The 25,781-nt window shown below is 55.2% G+C and overlaps 3 protein-coding genes across 4 annotated transcripts; 1 reads left to right on the top strand and 2 right to left on the bottom strand.

The window, feature by feature from the left end:
* Positions 1-456: 456 nt before the first annotated feature.
* DDHD2 (DDHD domain containing 2) lies at positions 457-12,415 on the bottom strand. Its single transcript, XM_040617905.1, has 17 exons — positions 11,989-12,415; positions 10,481-10,671; positions 9,538-9,627; positions 9,068-9,188; positions 7,927-8,016; positions 6,586-6,721; positions 5,732-5,940; positions 5,518-5,588; positions 5,306-5,425; positions 5,018-5,113; positions 4,385-4,516; positions 4,124-4,279; positions 3,942-4,044; positions 3,695-3,859; positions 3,060-3,222; positions 2,667-2,784; positions 457-2,119 (listed from the first exon to the last, which is right to left on the bottom strand). Exons 1-16 carry the CDS (start codon positions 12,179-12,181, stop codon positions 2,694-2,696), a joined length of 2,127 nt encoding a protein of 708 aa, XP_040473839.1. The 5' UTR covers positions 12,182-12,415; the 3' UTR covers positions 457-2,119; positions 2,667-2,693.
* Positions 12,416-16,708: 4,293 nt separating this feature from the next.
* On the bottom strand, positions 16,709-22,116 carry BAG4 (BAG cochaperone 4). Its single transcript, XM_040618344.1, is given in 5 exon segments — positions 16,709-18,224; positions 19,364-19,606; positions 19,970-20,116; positions 20,118-20,231; positions 22,042-22,116. Coding segments are annotated over 5 exon segments (1,083 nt in total). The 3' UTR covers positions 16,709-17,720.
* LSM1 (LSM1 homolog, mRNA degradation associated) lies at positions 20,245-25,593 on the top strand. 2 transcript variants are annotated; one of them, XM_040617909.1, is made up of 4 exons: positions 20,245-21,541; positions 22,720-22,788; positions 23,628-23,743; positions 25,073-25,593. In XM_040617909.1, the coding sequence occupies exons 1-4, from the start codon at positions 21,517-21,519 to the stop codon at positions 25,241-25,243; spliced, it is 381 nt and encodes a 126-aa protein (XP_040473843.1). In that variant the 5' UTR covers positions 20,245-21,516; the 3' UTR covers positions 25,244-25,593. The 2 variants fall into 2 exon arrangements, with proteins under 2 accessions (XP_040473843.1, XP_040473842.1); XM_040617908.1 differs by lacking the exon at positions 20,245-21,541 and adding an exon at positions 22,267-22,390.
* The last annotated feature ends 188 nt before the right edge of the window (positions 25,594-25,781 follow it).

Below are 25,781 nucleotides of genomic sequence, written 5' to 3'. Positions count from 1 at the left end.
AGCTTTAATATGGTTATAAAGCGATGACAATCAGCAGAAAATGAAATGGTGTCTGAAAGCATCCCTTCAGAGGTGCTTGTTTCCCTACACCACGGTTTCTTTTCTCAGACAATGGAAGGGTAGAGTGCTGCTGAGAAATCCAAGGCACAGCTGTATGGCAGGACTGTTGTAAGTAGTTATTTGTCACTAGTCTCCTCCATAGATAAGTGTGTTTTTGATCAAGCGTATGTACATGCTAACAGCAAAAGTGAGGCTGTCGCAGAGCGAGGCACTTGTGCCTCTGCCGAGCTCAGGACATGACAGTAATGAAACCACCCCTCACCCTCAGTTTGGCCCACGTAAGCCCTCTGTGACCCTGCAGCTTCAATAGAAGTTAGAGAAATAGTTTTGCTTTCTCCTAAAATTGTGCACGTGATTTCTTCAACGCCCTCTCCCCCCAGACATGCACACACCACAGTCATCTACTTATTTATTTTGGCTTTTACTGGAAAAGACATTAAATAACATTTAAAATGTATTTAACTTTTTTTTTAACAAAGTGCATAACTTAAAAAGCTGATCATTAGAGTGTCCCGTGTTAAGACTGTTCCTTTTCCTACTCTTGTAGGAGACGCTTTAGCAATCAGTAGTTCAGGCGCCGACTGAGCAGCATGTCTGTTTCTGCAGTCAGGTAAAAGAACAGCTTCTGTCCCTGTGGGATGGGAGGAGGGATGTGGGCTGCAAACAAAACTTTCCAAGTAGTGCAAATAATGTAGTACAACAGAGGACAAACAAACAGGCTGTGGAAAAAAAGGCTTCTTACCCCATGCAGGGCAAAAGTCAGCGGGAGGGAAAGTGGTTTGGCTCTTCCAAAGGCTGTCACAGCAATGACCTTACACATCACTGAAGCGTCTGCCTCTGCCTTTCCCCAGGGCCTCAGCCCAGCCAGTGAGTCAGCCTGGGTGGTTTTGGTCGCAAAGGGAGGGATCACCAGGGGCTCTCTGGCCCCGTCCCCCTTGGAGCAGAGCTAGCATGCCACAGGTAGCTGCAGAGCTGGTGCAATTTCTTCAGCAGGGTCACTGGGACACTGTCCAGACCTTATGTATCTGGGCTCCAGCTTCGCTGGCTGCATTTTGTGTGTTTAAAACCAAAAACAATGACTGGAGCCTGGCTGGTGCGAGATCCCTGCAGCCACCCTGAAAGCCACACTGCAGCAGGATGGTAGCGTTGCTCCGTGCCCCCCTGCAAAGTGCAGGAGGGCCTCCAAATTTGCCTGGGTGCTGCTGAGGAGCAGCTGCTTTCCCCCGGTCTGGCTGGAGTTTGATCTGGAGCTGAAGCTTTCCTCCCGTACAGTTACACCTGGCCACTAGCGTGGTCCTACACAAGACGCAGGCAGTGCCTCAGGGAGGCCCTTGGTTTGCTGGCTGCCATGGGCTGGGTGAGGGTGCCGAGGAGTCAATGCCAACATATTACAGCAGGCGGGAGCGCCTGGGTCAAGTGTGCATAAACATGCCACTCTCACGAGCTGTTTTACAGGGCAGTCCTGCCTGGCACAGCCCATGAGTGCACGAACCGCACAGCAGCGATTCAAGGAGATGAGAACAGCTGGCAGACACATTCCTGCTCGTCTTGTGCCCTGGGCTTCACCTCCCACAGACCGCAGTCCTCGCGCCTGGTGCTCCGCGTTCTGGCAGGCAGAAGTCGGCAGTCTCCTTTGCTCGACAAGGCTGCTATAGCTCTCTCCACGCTGCGTGTTTTAAGGCTTCTATTCCTCAAGGTCACAAGCTGCGCGTTTCCTCACTAAGCCAGGAGCAAGAGTCAGGCCCTCAATGTCAGTTCCTAGCCCGGACAGCTAGTCTGTTTCAGTGCTAGAGGAGCTAGTGCGATAACTTGCAAGGTGGAGGGTTAAAAATACGTGTTGCCACAGGGAGTCACAGTGCAAGTGCTGTGTGTGTTTGAACAGAAGTGTTTTCCCTCAGTACTTTATCCCCCCACCCCTACCCAAAATGGAGGAAAATCATCCTTATCTCCAGGTAGCAGCAAGTACTTGGGAAGCAGCATGCGGGACACAGCAGCAGAGGAGAGAGGAAGGCAGAGAGGAAATCTGGACTTTCCTGGTGAGTACTCGGTTGAATTGGATCTAAGAAAGCAAAAGGAGAACATAGGAATAGCTGCACGAGGGCAGACCAAAATCCACCCAGCCCAGCCTCCCGTAGCCAGCGACTACCAGCATTCAGCTTCAACGGCAGGAAAACAGAAGGATGCAACCTCACCCCTGGTCTACCCTCGGCCAGCAATTGGAGCAGAGGGTGAAAGCATCCCTGTAAGAACCACAGGGTCCACGCTCTGGTTCGCTGCCCGTCTATAAAAAACGTTCAGCCTCGGCAGCCGGGAGTAGGGCCACGTGTCTGGTTGTTCCTGTGTGGACTGAACTGATGGTGACCATACACAGTTGCTGCTGCCCTTAACTTCAGCGGCAGCAGTTAATTAGCTCTGTTCCTGTCTGGTAGCGCTTGTGTGCAGGACAGGAGGAAAGCAGCCAAACGTGCTGACAGGCCAAAGGAAACACCTGAGACCGCCTCCTGCCTTAGATACAGCACTGTAAATAATGATATTCCTTCAAATGAACCAGATGTCCTCTGAGGTGTCCTAGGAAATTTGGAAGGGGTGTAGGCAAGGTGACTTACATCAAGTGGCAGAACAGCACAGGTTGGTCACTGGCTTCCTGGCAAAGGTTGATCCAGCGTAATGCCTTGTGTCTGGTAGATCTCCTTCAGAACCAGCAGAACAGTGTCTTCCGACTCCCTGGAGGAGGAGGACATGGGAATTAGAGGAGGACACTTCCATCCGTTATGTCAGGACATCTGTGATGGTTGTGGGGTAGCTGCAGCATTCAACAAATGCAGGCAGTACTAGGCAAGGAGACCACCACCAGTCTCCTTCCTCTGTCTGCGTTCTAGGCAGGAGCCTATCTTGTTTACTCAGTTCAGGCTTTTCTTATTATGTTGGCTTTAAAAATGATAGCATTCTGCTTACAGCAGACATGAATTTGAAGCTTTGATGGTTATGCAGAATCTTACCAATAGCAGAGGTGCCCTTGTAGTGCAAATAAGTACTCGTTAAAGCTCTCTATTGGCTTCTCCTGCAGCACATAGTCAATGCGATTCCCTCCATTCAGCCTCCCTACGTTAATGTGGGAGGCCTCTTCCTTCACTGCTGGGGGGGTCTCATCTGGCTTTGTATCTGAAGGAGTCAAGAGCAATGCGGTTCAGCCACGGGGCACCAGCACCCGTGAAAATACGTCATTGTCACCATGCCCTCCCTCTGCCCTACCGTGGGCTCTTGCAGAGGAGAGGCAGCTTAAGTGCTTGGTCCTTCCCCCCAGGGCTCACTCTTGGAAAACAGGATTGCAAGAGACTGCTAGAGAAGGGTGGCAGGCTTGGTGATCTTACAGACTAGCATGGTGTGCTGAGACCCCAAGGAGGCTGTTACTGGCCAGGCAGATTGCCTCTTCTCCCCTTTCATCAGGCAGCGACAGGGGAAGGCCACAACATTTGGAGAGCCCAGCAATCCCTTTGCTGAGCGCAGAAGAGAGCAGCAGCGCCTGGGTTTGATGCCAGGATGGGCACCTCGCCGGCATGGCCACAGGGAGCCCAAGCACTCAGGTTGCAATGCTGCATCCCCAGCTCCCCACCACCCCGCGCGTACCACCAACCTGGCTGCTTCTCCACACCAGTTTCTGCCTCTGCTTCGGCATCGGTACTCGCTGCCTCCACGGCCGGCAGCGGGGCTCGAGTGAAGGACTGCCAGGCTACCCGCAGGGACCCCAGCAAGTTGTTCTTCAGGTCCACGCTCATGCGAGTCAGCCCTTCCTTCAGCTCTGAAAGGCAGGGAGGGGTCAGTGTCGGGCTGGGGGCTGCAGCAGCTGCCCAGAGCAGGGGGAGAGGGGCTGCCCTTCATACCTAGGTGCATTCTCTTCCTGCCTTTGTGGTGAGGCAGCAGCATGGGCTCAAACTCCAGATCTGGAACAATCATGGGCTCAATCCTGTACGCCACCGGGTCAAACTGTACGAGGAGGGGGACAGTGAGCCAGGGCTCGTGCTCCATGCGTCTCACGCAGGAAGGCTCTGGTTCTTATACCTACAGGGTGGAAGATGTTGAAGAAGCCTTTGCAGGTGGGCAGGCTGTAGTTGGGGTCTATCCGCTTTACCCCTCGCACCGTGAGAAACATCCCAATGGGAGACCCAAAAGCAAAGAAGATGGTGGGCTTGTAGTTTAGCTGAGGATAGTTTGCTGAGACCTAAGAGAGACAGAGATTCAGGTGTTTTTTTTATGAGACAAACTCCATGCTGGTGTTACGAGCACCTTGTCGCAGTTAGAGCACGGCACCAAGCTCGGTAGTTACCTGTCCCAAGCCAACGTCCCGGTACTGGCAGTTTCTGCCATCGTCTGTGCTGTCCGGGTTGTGCTGCGACAGGGACCGAGACGCAGCTTCGTGCTCCCTGCTGTGCCCAGCAGCTGCTGCTGTGCTCTGGTCCTGCAGCAACACAAACAGGAAACCCTGCTGGCAGGGCTCTTCCAGTGAGCCCGCACCACGGCCCATCCTACCCACCCGTGAGCAAGCACATGAGGCAGCGAGCTGCCGAGTGCCCCGTATCTTCCAGAACCACGGCGGTCTTGGCAGTGCTGTCCTACCCCAGCCAACCACTTCTCTAGCTGGCATGAACTTCAGTCTCTACTACCGTTAACAAGTCCTCCTGCTCAGGGATTGCCCTCGCAGGCCGTAAGGATAAAGTGATCCTGCAGGAGAGCAACACCCACGTCACGTGCAGGAGCAGCGAGCAGCTCTGTTGCCACAGCCAGCACGAGCCCACGAGAGCCACCTGAGCGAGGATGGCCGGGAACGAGGAGGTTGGGGTGCTCGGCCGTCGGGCTGGTGGCCCGGGTACCAGTCTGATCATTAAGTGGGGAAGGCTGCTCCTTGTCAGAAAGCAACGGGATGTGACCTGGATGAACACGAGCCACGCAGAAGACAAACCTGCGTCTCTGTCTTGGAGCCGATGTAATGAAGTATCTTCATTCTTGGTCCTAAGGGAATTCCCATTTCTTTAAGGTTTTCCTCTGTGCACAAGAACTGGAAGATAAGCAAGGCAGGTATTAGAGAGGTGTGTGCAGTGAGGGATTTCTGTTCTCTGTAGTTCTGCTCCTGCTGCACTCCTCAGAGACATCTCATGTGCGAATGACTCAGTACCAGGGAGATGTGCAGTGGGTGGGAAGAAAAGCAAAGAAGAAATACAAGAGGTGGCAGAACAGGAGAGCTCCTTACCAGTGCTCGCCTGTCCATTTTCTCCTTCTCAAACACATCACAATATTCAGACAGCTCCAGTTTCTTCAGGATTTCTTTTACTTCCTCGATACCCCTGTTGCTTGAGGTTGTCCTGGACCCCTGTGAACAGAGCCATCGGGGATCACGCTTTTTGCTCACTGATTTTTCTCCTGGAGGCTCCCCCCTTCCCCAGGCAGCCAGAGAGCACATACCTCTCTGCTGTGCTCATCCTCCTCGGGAGCGGCTTTCTGGTTCGTCAGGAGATCAAACAAAATGAGGGACCCTAGAAAGCAGGCGCAGGCAGACACATCAGCATCTCATCTGGGAAGAGCCCGGAGCCATCGCCTTGCTGGGATGGAAGCCCAGAACCCTCCCTGCTCCCGCGGTACGGTGATGCTCACGGGACCCGCGGGTGAAACCCCTTACCGAGGCTGTGCCCTGCAATGGAGACCCCCCCTTTGAAGAGTGGGTTTCTCTGCAAAAAGAGCTGGTACAGGCGGTTCATTTCAGACGCCACCGTATCCACGATGGTTTGGCAATAGGTGGAGCTGTTGTAGAAGAAAACGTCCAGGATGGTGTCGTTGATGAAGTGACGCAGGCGATTGATGCTCGGCAAAGTGATTCGCTCCAGGTCACTATAGGGGAATGGAGGAGAGAGGGCACTGCAGTTAGGGGTGCCAGTGAACCCCACCATGTTTCTGAAGCAAAACTTAAGTTCAGAGAGGGATTGCCACCATCTTAAAGGACGTGTTGTAACTCAGACCCTTGGCTCATGCAGAGATTCAAGGCAGAGCCCAACCTGTGCTCTTACGCTCTGGGCAGGAGTAAGGAGCCTGGACTTTCTTTTCCTCTGGAGCCTGACCGGCTCTCTCCCCTTCCTAGGGCACTGCAGAGCACTGCTGGAGTGCAGAAACAGGGTGCTCGGTTTCCAGAAGCCTTTAACAAGGTGTGGATATCCACGATCCCTCCTGATATTAGCCAGGAAAAGGCAGAAACCTCTCCTCTCTGGCTGGATGCTGATCAGAGCAGGCACCTGCTGTGCTCTGGAAAACAGAGCTGCAAAAGACTGGTGGGGAGGGGGGTCTGGCATGGAGGTGCTCTATGGGACCCTGTCTGTCCTGCTTACCCCTGCATGCTCACGGCTCTAAACACTCACAGCTTTCCCTTTGCTTGCAGTGGCCACCAGAAAAAGCAGCGTTTGTACAGGTGGCGGCTGTCTGTGTGCTCTGCCATTCCCATGGACACCGGCACGGGAGGAGACAGCTGTCTCGGACACTTACACATCCACCCCGGTGGAGTGGAGGGAGCTGTGCCAGTTCACAGGTAGGAACTCCACCCGGCCGATCTGTTGTTGCTCCTGGGCCTTCTTGAAGTGCGCTTGCAGCATGCTCAGGGAAACATTCCTGAAGTCATTCACTGGAAAAAAGCATGAACTCATACTGAGATCCACCAGGCTACAGGGCAAGCATGCTGCATCAACAACACTTAATAAGATAAAAGAAAAGATCATTACCAGGGGAAATCCCACCAGGGTCTTTAATCTGCTGCTGCTACCCTAAGACCTTGAATCTTTAACTACAAGATCAGGGGAAGGCTCCATGTCCTTACATGTGTGTTTACTGGATTTCACCGTCCCATCTGTAACAAGCCTCCTTTCCACATGCGGAAGGCTTTAACGCAGCAGTCAGGATAAGAAAGGTACTTTCAGGAATTTTTTTAAAAAATTAATCTGTTGTGAAGATGCATGTGTTAGAAAGGGAATCGAGGAGGTGAACTTGAAATTACTCAGTTCTGAGGGAGAAAGGCTGATCTTCATTTCACATGGTCAGCAGCCTTGAAAATAGTTTCATCAGATGAACATATAGAAGAATGGACTGCATTAAAGCACAGATATATCTTAAAGGAACTAAAGATAGTCTGCTGTGAAAAATCTCAGCTCCCTTGATTTTTACAGGTTAAATCATGCCAGGCTTCCAGGCAGTTTCAGTGATAACCTATCCTACAGAACTGAAGCACTCTGACCAAATAATAATGAACAGGTCAGACCAGAGTTACTTGGGTTAGTACCCTGTCTCCAGTATTGATCAACGGTGGATGATTAGAGGAGTGTCTAAGACCAGCAATACTTCTCGCATGGTCTCCTAACCTCCAGGCATTTGCAGCTTGGGGGTCTCCTGAGCCAGAGGCAGCATCCCTGATTTTGATCCAAAATCACTCCACAGGCTGCTGGATGGGGTATCGTCTGTTAGACTTCACCCCGTGAGATTAACCCGTAGCAATAGACTGAGCAGGTTACTAATTAGTTTAGCAGGTTTAGACAGTTACTTGGAAAATCTGTATCCAATTTGGGAAACTCTCTATTTTGAGCAGCAGCAGAACACAGTGATGAAAAGTGGTTACCCAAACCTTTCCAGATGGAAGGATTTAATGGGTTAGTGAGCACTGCATTCGTGCTCCCCATTGCAGTCAGCAAATTCGTCTGTGCAGCTTGCCAACGTGAGCATCGGGATGGTTTGAATGCACTCTTGACAGCATTTCACATTGTCCAGGCAGATGAGGGTTTACTGGCTCTGCTAAAAGCAGCGTATGGGAAGAGCACCCCAGCCAGGCTCCACACCTACCACACTGGACGATGCTCCTGAACCGAATGTCGCATGCTGGGCCGATACCGTGAACCACGAAAACCAAGTGGTCAATTTGCAGCGGCTCTCCTAAGGAGGAAAGAAGAGTTCAGAGCACATGCCCTGCGGAAGACATTGCTTAATAGGGAACTGACCCACTGAAACCACATGCTCTGCAGGAGAGTGGAGCTTCCCATCCTTGCCTCAGCCCACGGAAAAAAACCCTGGAGTTAGCGCCTGAATTGTATGCCTAAAGGGTAGTGGGATTTCTCACATTTCTGAAGGGTTTGTCCTGCTAAATTCAGCTGCCCACCCTGGAATGGATTCGGATCAACAGGACAGTAGAGGAAGATGAGGTGGCTTGTCCCTGCTGCTGTCACCATCCTCACTTCAGCAGGAGTGGATGCTCCTCACAGTTCACTCCCACCCGCCCATGGGACACGTAAGAACAGAAGCAGGCAGGACCAGGAGGACTCAGTGCAGCTGCCCTGTGCCCAGCCCGCTCTGCTGAGCTGCCTGGCCCCCACGTCGCTGCATCCCTCAGGTAGGCACCAGGTGGAGTTATGTCTTGTTCTCTGCTTCCCACACACCTGAGTTTGCATGCCTGCTTTCCTCACGGCATGCACGCTGCATGGGAAATGAAGGGGTTAGATGGGAGTAAACTGCCTGTCCTCACCGCAGGGACAAGTCCTGAGAGCTCAGGGACAGCTGGGAGGGGACAGAGCTGACACACGGCTTCAGAGATGGGAAGAGCACGTGCCCCAGAAAGTCACCAGCATGTAGATAAGTGACAAACCCCTGTGTCCCTACCATGGAAAGAAACCCTCCTCCTTTACAAACATACACACCAAGACCTCAGGGGTAATTTTAGGCACAGCAGTGCTTTCAGCAGCTCTCGGTGCAGGAGCTGGAAACGCACCGCCTTCTCCCCATGTGTCTGCTGCCTCTGCACGTTCATTTACACTGCGGGCTCTCTGGTGCTAGGGAGGTTTCTGAAAACCATTCAGTTCCTTTCAGCACAAAATTTTTAGATGTGCGCTTCATTTAAAGGATCGTGGAAGTTTGTCAGTCTTTTCGAGTAACAGGTTGGAAAACAGACCATAGCTTTGGATTGGTGGAGGCGGGGGAGAAGCGAGCTCACCGTTGGGGATTTCGGCAGCAATGTTCTCCACTCCTCTCTTCACAGTCCGAGGTCGACCTTGTTCTGTAGGAGTTGAGCCCCAGTCATCAGAAGTGGCAACTGGATGGTAGTGCACCATCAGCTTGTAAACAAGAAGAGCCTGTCATTAAGCTGCATTGCATACTGTGGTTAAGCAGAGGAGAAATTTTGCTACAACAGCTGGTAGGTGATAAGGGGTGGTACCAGACCGTGCTGTCTGATAGGAGCCATTTGCACAGAGAGAGGGAAAGGCGCGTTGAAAAGAAACAATGTGTGAAGCAGACTCTGCTGGCATTGCCCTTTCCCCTGGTGCCGGTAGGCGGGGGGAACGCTGTTTGGAAAAAATAGATTGCTCAGCAGACATGGTTAAAAGAAACAGCATGAAGACAGGCCCTCAAGAACTGAAGGGATGTCCTTGTTGGTCAACACAAAGATCACCAGGCTCTCCTCACCTTTGGGTTGTGCAAGATAATGATTTCTCTGCTAGGAGATTCCAGTTTCTTCTTCCACTCATCCAGGGTCACAGCAATCATGTAAGCTTCCTAGGGAAAAGAACACCCTCTGTGAGTCAGCAGAAGGTATTCCATGAATATTCAACCACTTGGGATGTTCCCACCCATTTTATGGTACCTCCTATCAAAACACTTCGCAAAAGAGGCAGAGAAATCAGGCAGGTCAAGCTGGAGGAGCAGGGTCACCTGAGTATCACCTGCTAGAGAGTTTCCAAGAAGGCCTCGCTTTAACAGCAGACTTCCCCATCAATTTAGAATTGTAGTTGTTGGTACATCAGAATACAGATTATTGTAAAAATATATTTTCTTATACATATATCTATATAAATCTACATATGCATCTTTCCAAAGAAAAGTCTCCAGCTTAACAGCGCAGACCACTGAAGTCTCTAACACTACACATTGTTCAGTGGGTCGCCGTAATGATGATTTCTCTTTCTTGCATTCACCCCTCCCTTGACTCTGGTGAAACTATGAGCATAGTAAGGATGATCCTCACAAGGAGAGTCAAACTGAAGTTAGAGCAGATAGGGTCAGGAAACAACAGAGCAGAGCTGCTAAAAGCGAGACCAGAGCCGCACAGCATGCCAAGAGCACCTGGGCACTTAAACAGGTAGCAGAAGGATGCTGATGCAGCTGGACGAGGGCAGGAGGAAGGAGAGGCTGCCCAGCCACAGCCATCAGGGAGGGAGACAGTGGCAGTGTTTACAGTTATGTTAATCAGCTGTGAAAACACCATGCCAAAGCCTCTTTTGAGTTCATGTCCTCAGCCGGCACCACCAGTTGCCCCATATGGAGTTCGGGACAAAAGGGCCAGTATTTGACAATGAGAAGCCAAGATGCTTCTCAGGAAGACTGGTGCTACCCGGAAAGGCATGTTTACCTCCAGTTCTTCACTGAAGGTCTCCGAGTAGGGAATATACTTGTTGTCCTTGTCTCCCTTGTAAAACCAGGTGCAGCGGCGCACTTCAGATACCTCCTCCTCCCAGTATACTGCAACGCGCTGCCTCTTCTTCAGATGCACGTCGTACCTGCCTCCTGACGTTGGGACGACCAGATCTTCTTTGCCTCTCCCTGCGGGAACCAAGGCCTGAAATTAATTGTGAGAGGACCAGAAAACTATGCTGCTGGAAAGCTATGTACCACGCCAGAGCAGAGGGATGAGACTTGGAGCACCTTCTGCAGGCAGCACACACAAGCATGTATGAGCAATGGCAGTAGACACCAATGTTGTCCATACCCGAGCACGGAGAACCACGTCAATGGGCATCCTAGGAGAGATGCCCCAAGTCAGACTTCCCCCAGAGGCAGAAGGTAAGATGAAGGCATTAAGCTACAGCTGTCTTCCTCTCTAGTTCAGGCACAGGCTCATGTGGACTCTTCCTGCCTCATATAGATGGTAAAACATGAATTTGTGGCCCTGGGAAGCACATTGTGTAACACTGGAGGTGCAGGTCTCCAGGTCTCTAAGCCATTCCCCTCCAAAAATGCAGAACTCTGCGCAGATCCCAGTATGGACTTCAAATCCTGTTAATTCTGCTGCCTTTTGGGTCTGCCCGCTGGCCAGGCTGCCGGCAGAGCACCCTCCGCCAGGCCATGCTCGGCTCTGCTGTGGCACAGAGGACGGTGGCACAGCCTCTAATCCAAAGGTTCCTTGGAGATGGAGGACAGGAGCAACCCTTGGGCAGTCAGTGCTCTGCCCGCAGCCGCAGCCGTCAGCAGGAGCGGTGCTTTAAGCACAGTCCTGGCAGTGGGTCACACAGACAGGGGCCATTTGGCAGCACGAGGGGCTCGCTGCAAGCAGTGCCACTCAGCAGACCCCGCTGGCGGGGCAGCACCCCCAGGAGCAGGCAGGCAGGCCACCATGTATCTACGAGGGACATCTCCCCAGTGGAATTCTCCATCGTGCTAGCACCCTCCCATCCACACCGGGAGGGTGCTTGGCAGTATGATTATCTATAATTTAGAGCATATATCAAATGAATGAGGTCAGACCATCTGATGCATCCAAACAGCTTAGTTATTCACACGTTTACAGCTCTAGGAGTAGGCACGCTGCCAAAAAAGTCCCGGTTTAAGATTCCCGAGGGAAAATTTTGCATCCCAGGTGGAAGCCATGGATGTGTCCTGGGAATTTCCCTCTGATACCCGGACGGCGCTTCCCCTGAGCACACACCTGAGGCTCTCCCACTGACCTTACCAGGCCAGGTCCTTACAGTGATTTTAAGAGCAGGGACTAGGTATTTATAATCAAAGGGCAATTTAAAAATAGAAGTGATGGACGCTGAAGGCAAGCAGTGCTGCGAACCGCCCCTAGCCCGTGGCGGTGGATGGAGCTTTACCTGCCGTTCCTGACGGGGCAGCCCCTACCCACGGGTGGTCTCACCCTACCTGAGCCGTGAGCCTCCTCCAGCCTCTCCGAGTCCTGCATGCTGAAGGGGATCCATCGCTCCCTGGAATCCATGACCTTGCAGTAAAACCAGTGGGGAACAACCGCCTCGTATCTGCTTGCGGCGTCCGGCTCCGCAGCCTCGGCGGCGGCGGGCGGGGGGGGCTGCGCCTGTTGCTGCTGCGGGGCCGACATGATGCTCCTGCCGGGAGACGGGCGCCGGTGGGTGAATCCCCGGCGCTTCAGCAACGCTTATCCCGAGGACCCCCCCCCCCACCCCCGCCCAATCCCGCCCGCCGCGGCGGGGGCGCCCGGCCGGGTGGCTGCAGCCGCACACACGCGTGTCCGGGGGAGCGCCCCCGCGCCGAGCGCCCCGCGGCCCCGCTCCGCAGGCGGATGCTCCGGCGGCGCAGGCCCGGCTCCCGGCCCGGCCCCGGCGCCCGCCCAGCCCGGGGCGGCGCAACCCGGCCCGCCCCGCCGCGGCTGCGTCACCGTGGGGGCGGGCGGGCAGAGCGGGGCCTGCCGGCCGCGGCGGCCTGGGGCCCCTGCCCGCCCCCCGGCCCCTGCCCCTGCCTGCGGCCTGGCCCGCGGCCCTGCCTGCGGCTGCTGCCCCTGCCTGTGGGCTCTGCCCGCTGCCCCTGCCCACAGCCCTGTCTGCAGCCCTGCCCACAGACCCTGCCTGCAGCTGCTGCCCCTGCCTTGCAGCTCTGCTAGTAACCCTTGCCTGCAACCCCTGCTTGCAGCTGCGGCCCCTGCCCGCTGCCCCTACCTGCAGCTCTGCCTGCAACCGCTGCCCGCGAGCCCTGCCTGCGGCTCTTGCCCGTAGCCCCTACCTCCAGCTCTGCCTGCAACCGCTGCCCGCAAGCCCTGCCTGCAGCCCTGCCCACAGCTGCAACCCCTGCCCGCAGCCCCTGCCTGCAAGCCCTGCCCGCAGCCACAGCTCTCGGGAGGGTTGCGCAGCCCTTGCAGCTGGCAGCGGCCCGAGTGGATCCATGCCCAAATGCCATCGCAGGCACACGATGCACAGCGTTAATTAGGACTCTGTGGCCTAGGTCTTGATTTCAGGCTGATCATTATGCCCCTAAGCCGGATGCGGGTGGGCAGGGGTGCGCAGTGTCGGCACAGCATCACTCAGAAGCATGTACCTTCATGCCAGTTGCCTCCCACATGCAGCATGGAAAAGCACTTGAGCATAGGGCGCTCTGGAGCAGAAACCATGGGACACTGGTTTAGCGTTTGTTTTTCAGTCCTTCTGTGCCTCTTCTGCCTTATTGGAGATGGAGAAACCCTCTTCTGGTGGCAGGTGCTGCCCGTAGAAGCAACAGGCAATCCCAGAATAAGGGTTTGGTTTCTGTAAAGATGAGCCTTATGATAAATACAGACACAGTTTCTAATTCGGGGTTTTGCGGTGTGGGTGGATGCTCTAAGATAAACCGGTTGCCAGGAATTGTCGTCCCAGTGCTCATCTCCGCCATGGCAGTCACTGGCTAGGGAGACTAATGGCCAGAAGTGCTAAAATCCTCAGGTTTGCATCTGTAGAGCAAATGGCCACAAACCTTGTCCATCCAGCCTTCCCTGCGTGGGGCCCACGCCAGCTCGGCGCTGACACAGCTCCTGCCTGTGCCTCTGCTGCAGCGTCTTTCTCCTTTCAGATCGCCATCCGAGCCGTGACCCACTTTGGTTCTGCTTTGAAGGAGACAAAAAGCGGCGGGGACAGATGCAGTTATGTCAGTGGGAGTTTTCTGCAGGCTGCAGTGTGGAAGGTATGCCCTGATCCCTGCTCTCAGTTTGGCTTAGCCTGGGGGGAAACACATAAAACCCTCCATCTGCCCGAGGGATGCAGAAAACGTTGTACGCAGCCATGTCTTCTCACAGAACAGTTTAAATAACCAGCCCTGCTGGAATGAGAGCCTGCCGTTTCAGCCCATTTTTTGATGTTCTTTCATGTGCTTTTAACTAAAGGTTTATATAACCCTCTGCCAAGTCCTTCCTACACGTAGAGGCTTAAGTTCCGGAAAAGGAAATATTGTAGAGGAGTAGGTTACCTTGATAGGTTCAGCACCAAAACACCAGAGGAGAAACCCACCTCCTTCCTTCTTCCCAGATTTTGTCTGGCTTGTATGGCAGACACATACTTTCAGTTTTTTCTCAGGAACAGATAAAGGTATCGTTCTTACCACGTCTCCACAAGCAGGAAACCTTTGTCCCAGTCCACAGAGCACTGGTGATACAGCAGCTGAGTGCACATTTTTTTTCTTCTCTCCTAGCTGACTGCATTGCAGTGCTACTGAGTTTGCAAGGTATCAGGATTGCCTCCACACTCCTCCTTGCACAGCTAGAACCTACTTACCTCTTTTCCCTGGCGACAGACAGGGGAGGGAAATGAGTATCAGAGCAAACAGGATGCAACAAACAATGCAGTTTTGTTCCTGATGCAATTCTGCTACTGAAACAAATACAGAAGGTTTCAGCCAGGCCCACGGATTCTGGACTAACTTAGGCTGGCTGCTGGCTTCTTCTTTTCATGTACCTGTAAGCAGTGACTTACTGCAGCCTTCTGATAACACCACGTCCTCAAAAAAGCAGCAGGGCTGACACAACGGCGCCCTGTTTGTCTGTGGCCACCTTCCTCAAGCAACAGTAGCAGCAAGGGCTGTGAAAGCCCATGGGTGGCGGCGAGGGAGACCTGCCCTGGGGCTGGTGGCTGTGGTGTTTGTGTAGCAGCTCTGGGGGCTGCATGCAGGGTCAAAGCCAGGCTGCAGTTCTGTCCATTCTTGGTGTGGTTGTATAAAGGGGTTGATTTGGCAAAGTGGGGGGAGACTTTATTGCCAGGAGAGGTGTGAAGAAGGACTGCCTCCCCAGCTCTCTGGTGTAGCAGTCCGTGTGCACTGACTGACGAACTGAATGCTTTCACGTTCTCTGCTGAAGCATGACTTACACCATCTCTTGCAACAGCAGATTGCAGACTTCGGCTAGATCCTGCACAAAGGGTATCCAGACCTTCATTTCAACAGCTGTGCCAACCAAATAAGAAAACAAATGTGGTAACAGAGGAAGGAGTGAGCTCTCTGGTAATTCTCTAAAGAGCACAAACGTGGTGAGACTGTGGCCTGGGCTTGGTGCTGAACCTGAAACGGCAGGAGGGCAAAGCGGCAGGGTAGCGTGGTCACACTTTTCCCCAGGGCTGGCTCCGCTCCCAAATAAGAGTTACAGGAATCAAACATGCATCCACCTCCAGCAGAAAGGAGTGCCTTCAAGGCAGGTACAGGTGGCTTCAGAGCTCAGTCATGCCCCGAGCACCAAAGGGAAGTCTAGCAGAGGCTTTTCTCCCTTCCTGCATCACCAGTCATTCCAGCCTTCTCTTCACCTCCTGAGAACACAGGCTCCGCTGCAGCCTTTGCCTCTTGCAAAGCACGGTTCAGGCTCCCATCCACATATTGCAAGCTCAGTGGCTCATCCCACTCTGCCAGCTGGATTTTTCAGTTCTTGACTTTTCTAGAAAGTGAAAAGTTAGGTCTCTTTGGGTACTTACATTCTTTCTTTACCTTTTTGTCTCCTTCATAGTCTTCTATAGGCAAACTTGTGGGGAATGCTAAAGGATCAGAGTAGGACTTAGTAAATCTGAAAGTGAATCTGCTAGAATCCTGTAGCACAAGGACTTGGCTTTCTGCCCCCACACCGAGTGTTTCTTCAGAGCAGTTGATGGGTTTTGTTGCGTGTATTACCTTTCCAAAAAAACCTAAAGAAAGTTATTACTGTATCAAGCTAATTCAATGAACCTGCAGCAGTCTCTTGGGAAAGATTTCAGAACACTTACAGGCAGCACTTAAGAAGCCTTTCAACCATAAGATAAGACAAAAGAGATAGAGACACCATAGCGCTTCTTTTCATTCCTCTGGGTTTAAAGAGCCACTGGTAGCAAGGCTGGCTGTGTGGAAACCATCCCTGCCACGAGTATTTTCACAAGAAGAAACAAAACCAAAGCACAGATTAATTCCTGGAGCTGCTGCTGACACTGCTGCCTTTCTCAGAGAAAGAAAGGTGGCGTTCACTGGAGCCAGGCCATTGCTTTCTGTACGCACCGCAAACCGGGATAGTGACAGGGCATCAGTATGTTTATTGTGATCTGCTTTATCTCCCAGTATAGCCACTGATCATCAGATTTCATACTGCAGCCGAAGCACAGATAGCTTGGTCTGCCTGACAAGAGGACAAAATAAAACAGCAGCCAAGCGTTTACCCATACCAGGACATTCAGCTCTTTCCTGGCTCACCTTGGACATGGTTGGTTGCGCACGATCTTGCCACATGAGATCATGAACACATCCGAGCTGCAAAGGTCAGTCCCGTGCACACAGTCCCATCTGGGAATGATGTGGGATCTGCTAGGTGCCTTCAGGACGTCAGCTGGCTGTCAGCCTGCAGAGGGTATGGTCAGAGCCCTCCCAGCCTTGGCCACACCAAGACCCCTTCCAAAACACAGCCACAGGCCCTAGAGCCACGGCTGAAGGCTCCTGGAGCATCTGCACTGCTTGGGAGGCGATGGGGGCCGCTGTACCCCGGCATCCCCCAGACAAGCATTCTTAGAGGTGACTCGTGGCACCCACCCCTAACCTCGGCCAGTGAGACAGCCTGGCTGTCGTTTTGGTTACAGGCAGGTCTAAATTACACAGCCTTGCCTACAGCTTCTCTTGAAAGAAATGAGACTTTGAGACATCTTAATTACAAAATAACATTTAGAAGTTCTCAGGGTTTATTATCTCGGCACACACAGTAATGATTCACTTGACATGTTGTAACCAGAAGGTTAACAGTAGGCTGAGCCGTTCCCTTCCCCTCTGTACTTACAAGTGCCACAAGTACAGCCCTTGCAGTGGAATACAAAACTTGTAGTATGTGGAAAGACATTACAATTATTTTGACCCAAGTGACCTGGAAAGCATTTCCAGGCATCCTGCCATTGGGGTTGCTCGGCTGTGATGTCGTTCTTCTGCTTGTACCTCTCCATTTCAGCGGCAGAACTGAGATTTCCAGGCTGTTCCCGTGTCCGCAGGGGACACCACGGCCTAGCTCTTCACGACAAAGGAAGAACAGCACAACGTGACATCTGCTTCCATTGACGGGCTGCCAGCATGGTCCCTTTCTGCAGCACTTCAGTGTCGCTATGTGACTGCACTAAACCAAAACAAAACCCCACAACAACACACAAGTTTTTAGGGCGAGGAAGCTGAAGCTGAAAATAACACGCGGTGACTGACAAGCCCAGAGTCTTGGGTTGTGGCTGCACGTTGCAGTGCTGTTGTGACGACATCTGACAAGTGTTCCAGCTGTCTAAAGAACTGCTGTGGTTGCAGGAGGCACCTAGAGATTAGGCTTGATCTGGGGAACTTTTTACAGTGATTTCCTTCCTGCTGATGAAGAGGATGCAGACCCCCACGGAGACCTCTCTACAGCATAACTACCTCAGGTGTTTCTGCTTTTCCAAAGCCTGAAACAAACAAACAATTGAGTTTGCTGCTTCAAACCTCTCTTAATTTGTCCATCGCCAATTTATTTGTTGGGGCTGGGCTTCTGGGGTTGGTTCTTTTTGGTAGTGGGTTTTGTTGTTTTTTTTTAACTCGGGGCTTATTGCTATTCCATTGTCAATAGTGCGTAGCAGAAAGAGCTGAGATTTAACAGAACTAAAACTCTTTGGAACCTCAACAACAGGCTGTGTGTTGTGGCTGATGTGCTTTCACAATCCCTTTCTTTCCAGTTTTTCCAGTATGGCCTGAATTCTGTGGACAGACTCTTTCCTGGCCTGCCGAACACCGTCCTGGCCACCAGTCTCGATGGAATCCAGTTCCAACAGCAGCTTGGTCAACATCTCCTCCAGAAGCCGGTAGGATTTATCTGTCTTTTTTCCTACAAATTCATCCACCTCTTGCTCCAGCTGTTCAGCCTCCCCCATAACGTGGAGGATTCTCTGAATCTCTGGCTGGATGGCTGCAGAATTTGTTGAAGGCTGGTCACCGGGTTTTAAGCCAGCCTCCCGGTTCCCAGCCACAAGCTTCCGAGATGCACTGTCATACATTTGGGGCTGTGCGCTGTACTGCACCTTGGGGTTTGAGGGGGATGGCTTGGCGTTGAGCGGCGTGCCTGACTTGTGGTCATTCATTGTCCCACAGTGCTGGTGATTGACATCGGAATAGTAGTTGTGTTGGTTTGCACTTTGCTCAGGTTTGTCGTAAGCAATATCCTAAAGTCAGGAGGAGAAAAAATAATAAAGTATGTCTTTAAGTGCATTTCCCTTAAAGCCAAGAATTAAATCTCTCATCTTGCACTCAAAAGGCAGGCAGGACTGAGGGAACTGGGTGACAGGTGACACCATGATTGCTTTGAAGCGTCCATGCCTGGGAGGACATGGCAGACCAGGTTAGGCATGACATTACCAGGGATCTGGGCAGCATTTTCTACACTGTCACACACCGTGACATCATAGCACATCACATCCCCGTGGGCTGGCACCCCGTGTCCTCCCAGGTGGGCTGGTTTCTGCAAGAAGCCCCAAAGAGGGACACGGGACCCATGCTCCAGTCCCTGGCCGTTAAAGAGCGGATCCCCAGCAAGGGGCATGTGTTTAGAAGAAACAGCGTGAGCCACTGAACGGTCATTACCCGTGAATAGGGGAGATGCTAAATAAGATTTCAGGATGGTCCCTTTTGAATATACTAGAGAAGATATTTCTCTGCAGGTAGCATGCTCTTGAGCTGCTCCCAAGGAACAGCAGCCCCCATCCCCAAATCCCCCCATCAGGGCTGCTGCTTGCACATGCCAGCGCTGCTGCCTGGCAGCCAAACCTCCAGAGAGTCGTTTGACTCCTGATCAAACCCAGAGAAAGCAGAGTTGAACAGACCCCACCAAACACATCATTTCCTTCTATTTTTTGCTTAAAAAATTCCTCAGCAGAGGATGACACTGCCCAAAACAAGCATTGTAGAGGAATACTACAGTCTGCTATACCAGAGTCTGCAAACTGACCCACAGGTTAGTCCCACACTGTGCTGAAGGATTCCTGACCACGTTTGCTGCGTGAGAGAAGAGTTGGACAAGCGAGACGAGGTCTGACCCGTTTCAAGACCTGTCCTGGGACGTCTACTATCTCCAGTACCTTTCTGGAATTACAGCCGTGGATTTTGGTCTTCTGTATGCGAACAGGTATTTTCGCTGGCAGTATTCTGGATACTTGCTGCTTTATTTCTACCTAAACTAACTGTGCTCGGAGAAAGGGGCATTCCTAGGAGACAGAGGCAAGTTTTGAGGAAAGCTGTGTCATCTAGGTGGTCTGACACAGACAGGACCCAGTGTGGGCATGCGCTGCAGAAGCATCAACTGTACCTTTGACTCCCACCCAGGAGAGTGGGAAGGAGCTCCACTGCCAGTCCAGGACGGGTGTGAATCCGAGAGGAAGAGGTTCCCGTGCATCGAAGCAGCAGGCCATGTGTAACGCGGCTGCACCCCATAGAGACTGGGGGGAGCCCATGTGTCCTCTGGGGGTCTGGGCTGTGGCGGAGGCCCCTGTGCCGTGACCCCTGGATTGCTGTCTCCATACGGATACTGGGGGACGGGCATTCCTGGGGTCTGCGAGCAGAGGGGGAGAACAAGCATTACCCCTGGAGCCACTCTGAGCACCGCTCCCTCCAGAGAGCCCTGGAAACAGCTGCGGCACCAGACTTGCCACCCGATTCCAGCTTTCCTCGCCCACGAGCTTAGAGTCTCTGAAGAGCAGGTGACCAGCAGTTCTTGTAAGAATAAAACCAGGCAGGGCAAGCTGCTCAAGGCACAAGAGCCATTAGGGCCCACGGCTCCATCGGAGGGGGCACTGCAGTCTTTCCCTCTGCTGTGGCCCCATAGAACAACTCCTTGTTCCCCAGGAAATGCAAGCCCAGCAGCTGCATCAACACTGGGGCTGGAAAGCACTCCAGCCGCTGCCCGGCCTCTTACCTGTGGTGGGGAGTAGCCATGAACCTGCTGCCTCCTGAGAGAGGACCCCTCAGCAGGGCAGTCCGGCGGGGCGTAGCTCCAGGGGGGAGCGGGTGACGTGGACCCATACATGCCCGTGGACTCCGCAGGGTAGGAGGTCCGCGGGGGGGCCGGAGCAGTAGTACCCCCGTGTCTGCGGCAAGCCGGCATAGTGCGGGGCAGCGCCGGGAGCTGGAGGGTACGGGGGGCTGTAGGCCCCGTTTGCGTAGGGAGGATCCATTGCCTGGGAAAGAAGGAAGAGCAGAGGAAAGGTGATGGGCCACGGCCACGGGGCAGAGGGGCTGCGGGCCAGCCCAGCAGCAGCCCAGGGAAAGAGGACCGGCCCTTCCTGCGGTATTTAACTAGGGAGTGCCTTTGTCCCCAGGCTGATTTGCCCCCGTGTTAGCTCTTCCTGCTCCAATGTGGCTTTCTGTTGGCCTGTCTGCCTCACGTATTGCTCCCCTGGCCCTTGCAGCATGCTCAGGGAGGCATGGCAGGGAGACGGATTTGTCTGGAGGGTGGGAAGAGAGGGGATACACTAAGCTTAACCACGCTTCGCTCAGAAACATGCGTACAGTCCCTCACAGCAAGCAGCTCTTAGGAGCTTCAGCCACGCCAACGTAATCACCAACTAGGGGGTGAAAAACACTTCAGGAAAGTTCATTTCCGCTTTGTCTGCAAACAGAAATGATGCAAGCGGACGAGATGGACCAGTTCTGAGGCCCAAGAGCAGGGTGCTCAGATCGCTGTGCCACAGGTCACGCTGGGGGCCACAGGAGCAGTCGGGTCCGAGGACTCATCGTATGAAAGGTCTGTACATCCAGATCGTTTCTGACAATTTACGTGAATACATTTAAGTAATCAATGTCTATGGAATGGGAGTTTCCACCTAACGAGAGACAATGAAGCATCAGGATTTCAGGAGCTCACAGATGACGCTTTGGGCAAAGCAGTTTTTTGCCTGCAAGCTGTTTCGTGGAGGAGAAATTGTATCACCTGCGTGCCAGGATTTAGGAAAGAGCCAGATCAAACCTACATGTCCCATAGGATTAAAACAAACCGCAGTTATGTCTGAACAGCAGACGACCTCTTTGGAAAGACTAAAGCCTTTCCCTTCATACAGTATTTGTGCAACGGCCCCTAAAAAAAGCTATTGCTGCAATAAAACCAACAACAGATCCGGAAAGAGCAAGCCACGGGGCTGGAGCACAGCGGGACCAGCAAGGCTCTTCTCCCCAAGCTGCCACCCCAGCACCACCGGCTCCTTTCCACTGGCGGGGTCTGTTGTACCAACACCCCCAGTCGTGCGGCCAGTGCCTCTGCTCTGCCGTGCCCGGGGAGAGGGGACGTGGCAGGGGTGGGCTGCCCAAGCCCCGTGCTGGCGTGGGGGACCAGGTACTTCCGTCTGACCGGCACCGGGATGCATCCTGGCCGGCGATGCCAGGTGCTCACTCGTCCTCTCGGCAGCACAACTTAGAGGACGGCGGCATTTCCCCAGCGATCTCTTCATTGCAATACGCGCCCCAGAAATGTCACCTTGGACTAGATACGAAGGTAATGCTGCACGCTCGCCGTGTTCCTGCAGCAAACACCTGCCCAAGCCCCGCGGGGCGGGAGAGCGGGATTTAATGCCAACGGGATCCAATGCGGGATCCTTTTGGAACCGAGCTACAAGGCCTGGGAACATAAAGACGTCGGTGACGGGCGGAGGTGAGGGGGGCTCGGCGGGGCGCCCTCCCCCACGGGGCTCGGTGCTTTCGGGGCGGTCGCGCTCTCCGCGGGTCGGGGCCGCGCAGCGCCCACCCCCGCGGCCCGGCCGAGCCCCCGCCGCCGCCTCAGCCCGGCACGGCTGGGAGCAGGGGGTCCGCGCCCGTTAGCGCTGCAGAGGCGCTGCCCGCCCCCGCGGGGCTCCGCCCGGGCCCCGCCGGGGGCGCGGAGGCCGCGGCCGCCCCCAGGCCGGGCAGTGGGCGGGCTCCACCCCGGTGGGCTCGGCTCAGCGGCCGGGACCGGGCCGGCCGCCTTCCCCCCGCCGGCCCCACCGCCCCCGCCGTTACCTGCGCCGCCGGCGGGCGGGGGGACCCGGGGGGCCACGGCGGGCCCGGCTCGGCGGCGCGGTCGCGGGGCTCCATGGCCGCCGCCCCGCCCCGTCCCGCCGCCAATGGCCGCCGCCCGCCTCGCCGCCAATGGGCGGCAGGGCTCCGCCAGCGCCAGCCAATGGGCGGCCGCCCCGCGCGCACGGCCGGCTTGGCTTAAAAGGGCAGCGGCGCGGTGGGCCCCGCCCGGCGGCGGGGAGGTTCCGGGGCGGCGGCGGCACCGGCGCATGGCGGCGCTTCCGCTGGGGGCGGCGCGGCGGCACCATGAACTACATGCCCGGCACGGCCAGCCTCATCCAGGACATCGACAGTGAGTGCGCCGCCGGGCCGGGCCCTCCGCGCCACCGAGGCCCCCTTCCCCCGGGGCAGCGGCCCCCCGGGGCGGCTGGTCCCCCGTGGGGAGGATGCTACCTGCTTCCCCCCGTGGGGTGGCGGGACCTCCTCGTTCCCCGGGGGTGCCGCTCCGTGGGGGGAGGTGGCGCCCCCTCTTTCCGCAGGGGGGGCTGCCCCCCCGCGTGGCGCTGCCGTGGCGGGCCGGTCACCGCGCGCCGCCCGCCGCTGTCCCCGCGCCGTGCCGGGGGGCGCGAGGGGCGTTAGTGCCCGCGCGTGGCTGTGGCTGACCCCCCTCCTCTCCCGCAGAGAAGCACCTGGTCCTGCTGCGGGACGGCCGCACGCTCATCGGGTACCTGCGCAGCATCGACCAGTTCGGTACGTCCGCACAGGGGGGGCTGCGGGGGGTCCGGCTGGGCTGGGACAGGCTCCGGAGCCGTGTCCAGGAGCTGGCGAGGAGGAGGAGGGCCCCACGGTGCCCGTTCCCATGAGCTGGGTGATGCTCTCGTGCCCCTCGGTCCACACTTACTGGAGCAGCTCCATTCCCAAACGGTGGCCTAATGGGAGAGAAGAGTTTGGATCTGGGGGGAGATCACCGCTTAGTGCAGCGCTGCCCCGCCTGCAGCAGCGACCCCGCGGGTCCTGAGCAGGGGTGTTAAAAGGGATCGGCGTGGTGGTTCACGGAGTGACGTGGCTGCAGGCTGTGTTTGTAAAGCGTTTGTGTTGTGCATTAACACCCACCTGCGTGTCCCCCCGGACTTGGTGCTTTACGGAGACTTCGCCCAGCACTGGGTGCTGCCCACGCTCCCAGCTGCATCCAGCACTGGTGCTGTGACATCCCTTTTTGGGCAGAAATAGCCCAAGGCACATGTTAGGTGATGTTTGCACTCAGAACCAGGTGCCTTGGTCCTTGCCTGGAGCCTAAAGCACCAACAGTGCCGTTGTCTTTTCCGCTGTTGTCAGCATGTGCTGCTTGGGTCGGCTCAGCCCTGGTGCTCTCAGCTCGCTGCTGTGCCTGCACAGGCTGCAGGAGCTGCTGCCTTTCAGCCGGGGAGATGGTCGGTGCCTTTGGTGATCCAGCTCAGAGGGCCTGCCGAGAGGCATGAAAGTGCCGGTGCCATCGCCCCTCTGGGTTTTCTGCCTTGCTGGGATGAGACACTTTATGTCTGGAAAACAGTGAAACATGGGTTATTTTCTTTGTCTCTTGATTGCTGCAGCAAACTTGGTGTTGCACCAGACCGTGGAGCGCATCCATGTGGGCAAGAAGTATGGGGACATCCCTCGAGGCATCTTTGTTGTGAGAGGCGAGAATGTTGTTCTGCTGGGGGAAATAGTAAGTAAGCAGCTCCTGCTGCCAACTGGGACCGCGCTGGTGGCATTTGTGGTGCTGTGGCAGACACCAGAGCTGGGCATCCATCTGTCTGGTGTGAAATACGGTCACTGTCTCATTGCAGGGGCTGGAATTTGCAGCCCCTCCCGGGGCCGGTTCTGGCTGAACCATCAGGAAGATGCCCCAGTGAGTCTGAGGGCAGGGGGCAGAGGTGCTGTCCCACAGCTTCTCTGGGACGGTGCGAGGGGTAAAGAGCAACATGTGGCCTGGCGAGTAGAGGGAGATGTGAGGAAGCCTTGGCCTGTGTGTGGCATTGCTGGAGGGTGTCACTAGTGGCTGTCTGTGGGGCCGTCACCTCACTGCTGGCTCATCACCCAGGGACACTGGCTGGGATGGGCTTACGAAGAGTCAAGCGCTGTCTCGCTTGCTGTTTGCTTCAGCGCTTTGGGCTGAGCTCAGCCCAGATGCTCCGTGGGAGCCCCATCCCATGGACAGCTGTCCTGGGGGTCCCTGGCTGTCCTGGGGGTCCCTGGCTGTCCTGGGGGTCCCTGGCTGTCCTGGGGGTCCCTGGCTGTCCTGGGGGTCCCTGGCTGTCCTGGGGGTCCCTGGCTGTCCTGGGGGGTCCCTGGCTGTCCTGGGGGTCCCTGGCTGTCCTGGGGGTCCCTGGCTGTCCTGGGGGTCCCTGCCCATCAGGGTGCTGCCTCCAGCACCTCTGTTCTGCATCACCTCCACCTTTTGATGGGACTCATGGAAGATGCGTGGGCACAGGCTCATCACGGTCCAGGGGTTGCTGGGGCTTGCCTGGAGGAGAGCGTCCTGCACGAGCAAACCTGTGACCATGACCCAGGGGGAACCTGAGCATTTACAGGACCAAATCCCCTGGCTGCCTTCGAGCTAGTAAGCCCAGAGCTTGGGAGGCAGACCCAGCCGCTGCTCAGCTGCTCACCTCGGGAACAACTTTGGCAAGAGCGATGGAGCTTGTCGTCCATGGCGCAGCGAAGCCCACTCTCCCCGGGAGCACGGAGCCTGGCCAGGCGCTTATAGGAAGTGCTCGGACATCACCGAAGGCCAAGCACGTGAGAGGGGTGTGTGTCGGTGTCCCAGCAGAGGTGCAAGTGCAGACCCACCCCAGACTGTTGCCATCCCAGATGGCTCTTGGCCCCCCCAGCCTGGTGCTGTCCTGGCTGGTGCGATGTGCTCGCAGAGACGACGTCGGCCCAGCCCTGAGCTGCCGTGCGGGCAGAGTGGTGCCCGCAGCATCCCACCAGCTGAGCTGCACGTTTCAGCCGCGGCAGCTGCCTTGCAGTGCTAAACAGGCTGTTTCTGTTGCAGGACCTGGAGAAGGAGAGCGACACGCCTCTGCAGCAGGTCTCCATTGAGGAGATCCTGGAGGAGCAGCGGGTGGAGCAGCAGGCCAAGCAGGAGTCGGAGAAGCTGAAAGTGCAGGCACTGAAGGAGCGGGGCCTCTCTGTCCCACGGGCAGACACCCTGGACGAGTACTAGATGTGCTGCCCTTCGGACCTTCCTTCCATGGCAGAGCGAGGGGTGCTCCGTGACCCTCCCGCACATGGGCAGATCTCTTTGGAAAGGTGGATTTTATTTTCAGATTGTTTTCTGTGGTGCAGATAACTAAAAAAAAAAAAAACAACCAATGCCTTTAGTTTCTCCTTGCGGAGAAGGAGAGAAGGCATTTGGCTGACCTAGGTGGCCAGGTGCACTGGGGAGCTGGGGTGCGTGAGCATTTGTGTTTGGGAGGCAAATCACTTGGTCCTTCAGGTTTGTTTGCTTTTTCCTTCTCACGTGGCCCTGGGTGAGAGTTTTCCTTGATGTGTAAATAAATCTTTGATTTCAACAACGACAGTTTCACCTCTGTTCTGTGACAGCGTGGGGCTGGAGCTTTCCAGCGCAGCGGTGGAGGCAGCAGCCAGGCCTGGGTTGGCTTTGGGCAGCTGCCAGGCGGTGGGAGCCTCCGGCGCGCAAGCAGGAAAGAGAAAACGGCGGCGAGCGGAGCGGGCTGTGCTGCAGAACCTCTCGTTTCATT

This window comes from Falco naumanni, chromosome 19 (genome assembly GCF_017639655.2).
Source record: "Falco naumanni isolate bFalNau1 chromosome 19, bFalNau1.pat, whole genome shotgun sequence".
Classification (NCBI taxonomy): Eukaryota; Metazoa; Chordata; class Aves; order Falconiformes; family Falconidae; genus Falco; species Falco naumanni.
The sequence above is the reverse complement of the archived record's forward strand: the minus strand, read 5'-3'. Positions and strand labels throughout refer to the sequence as shown.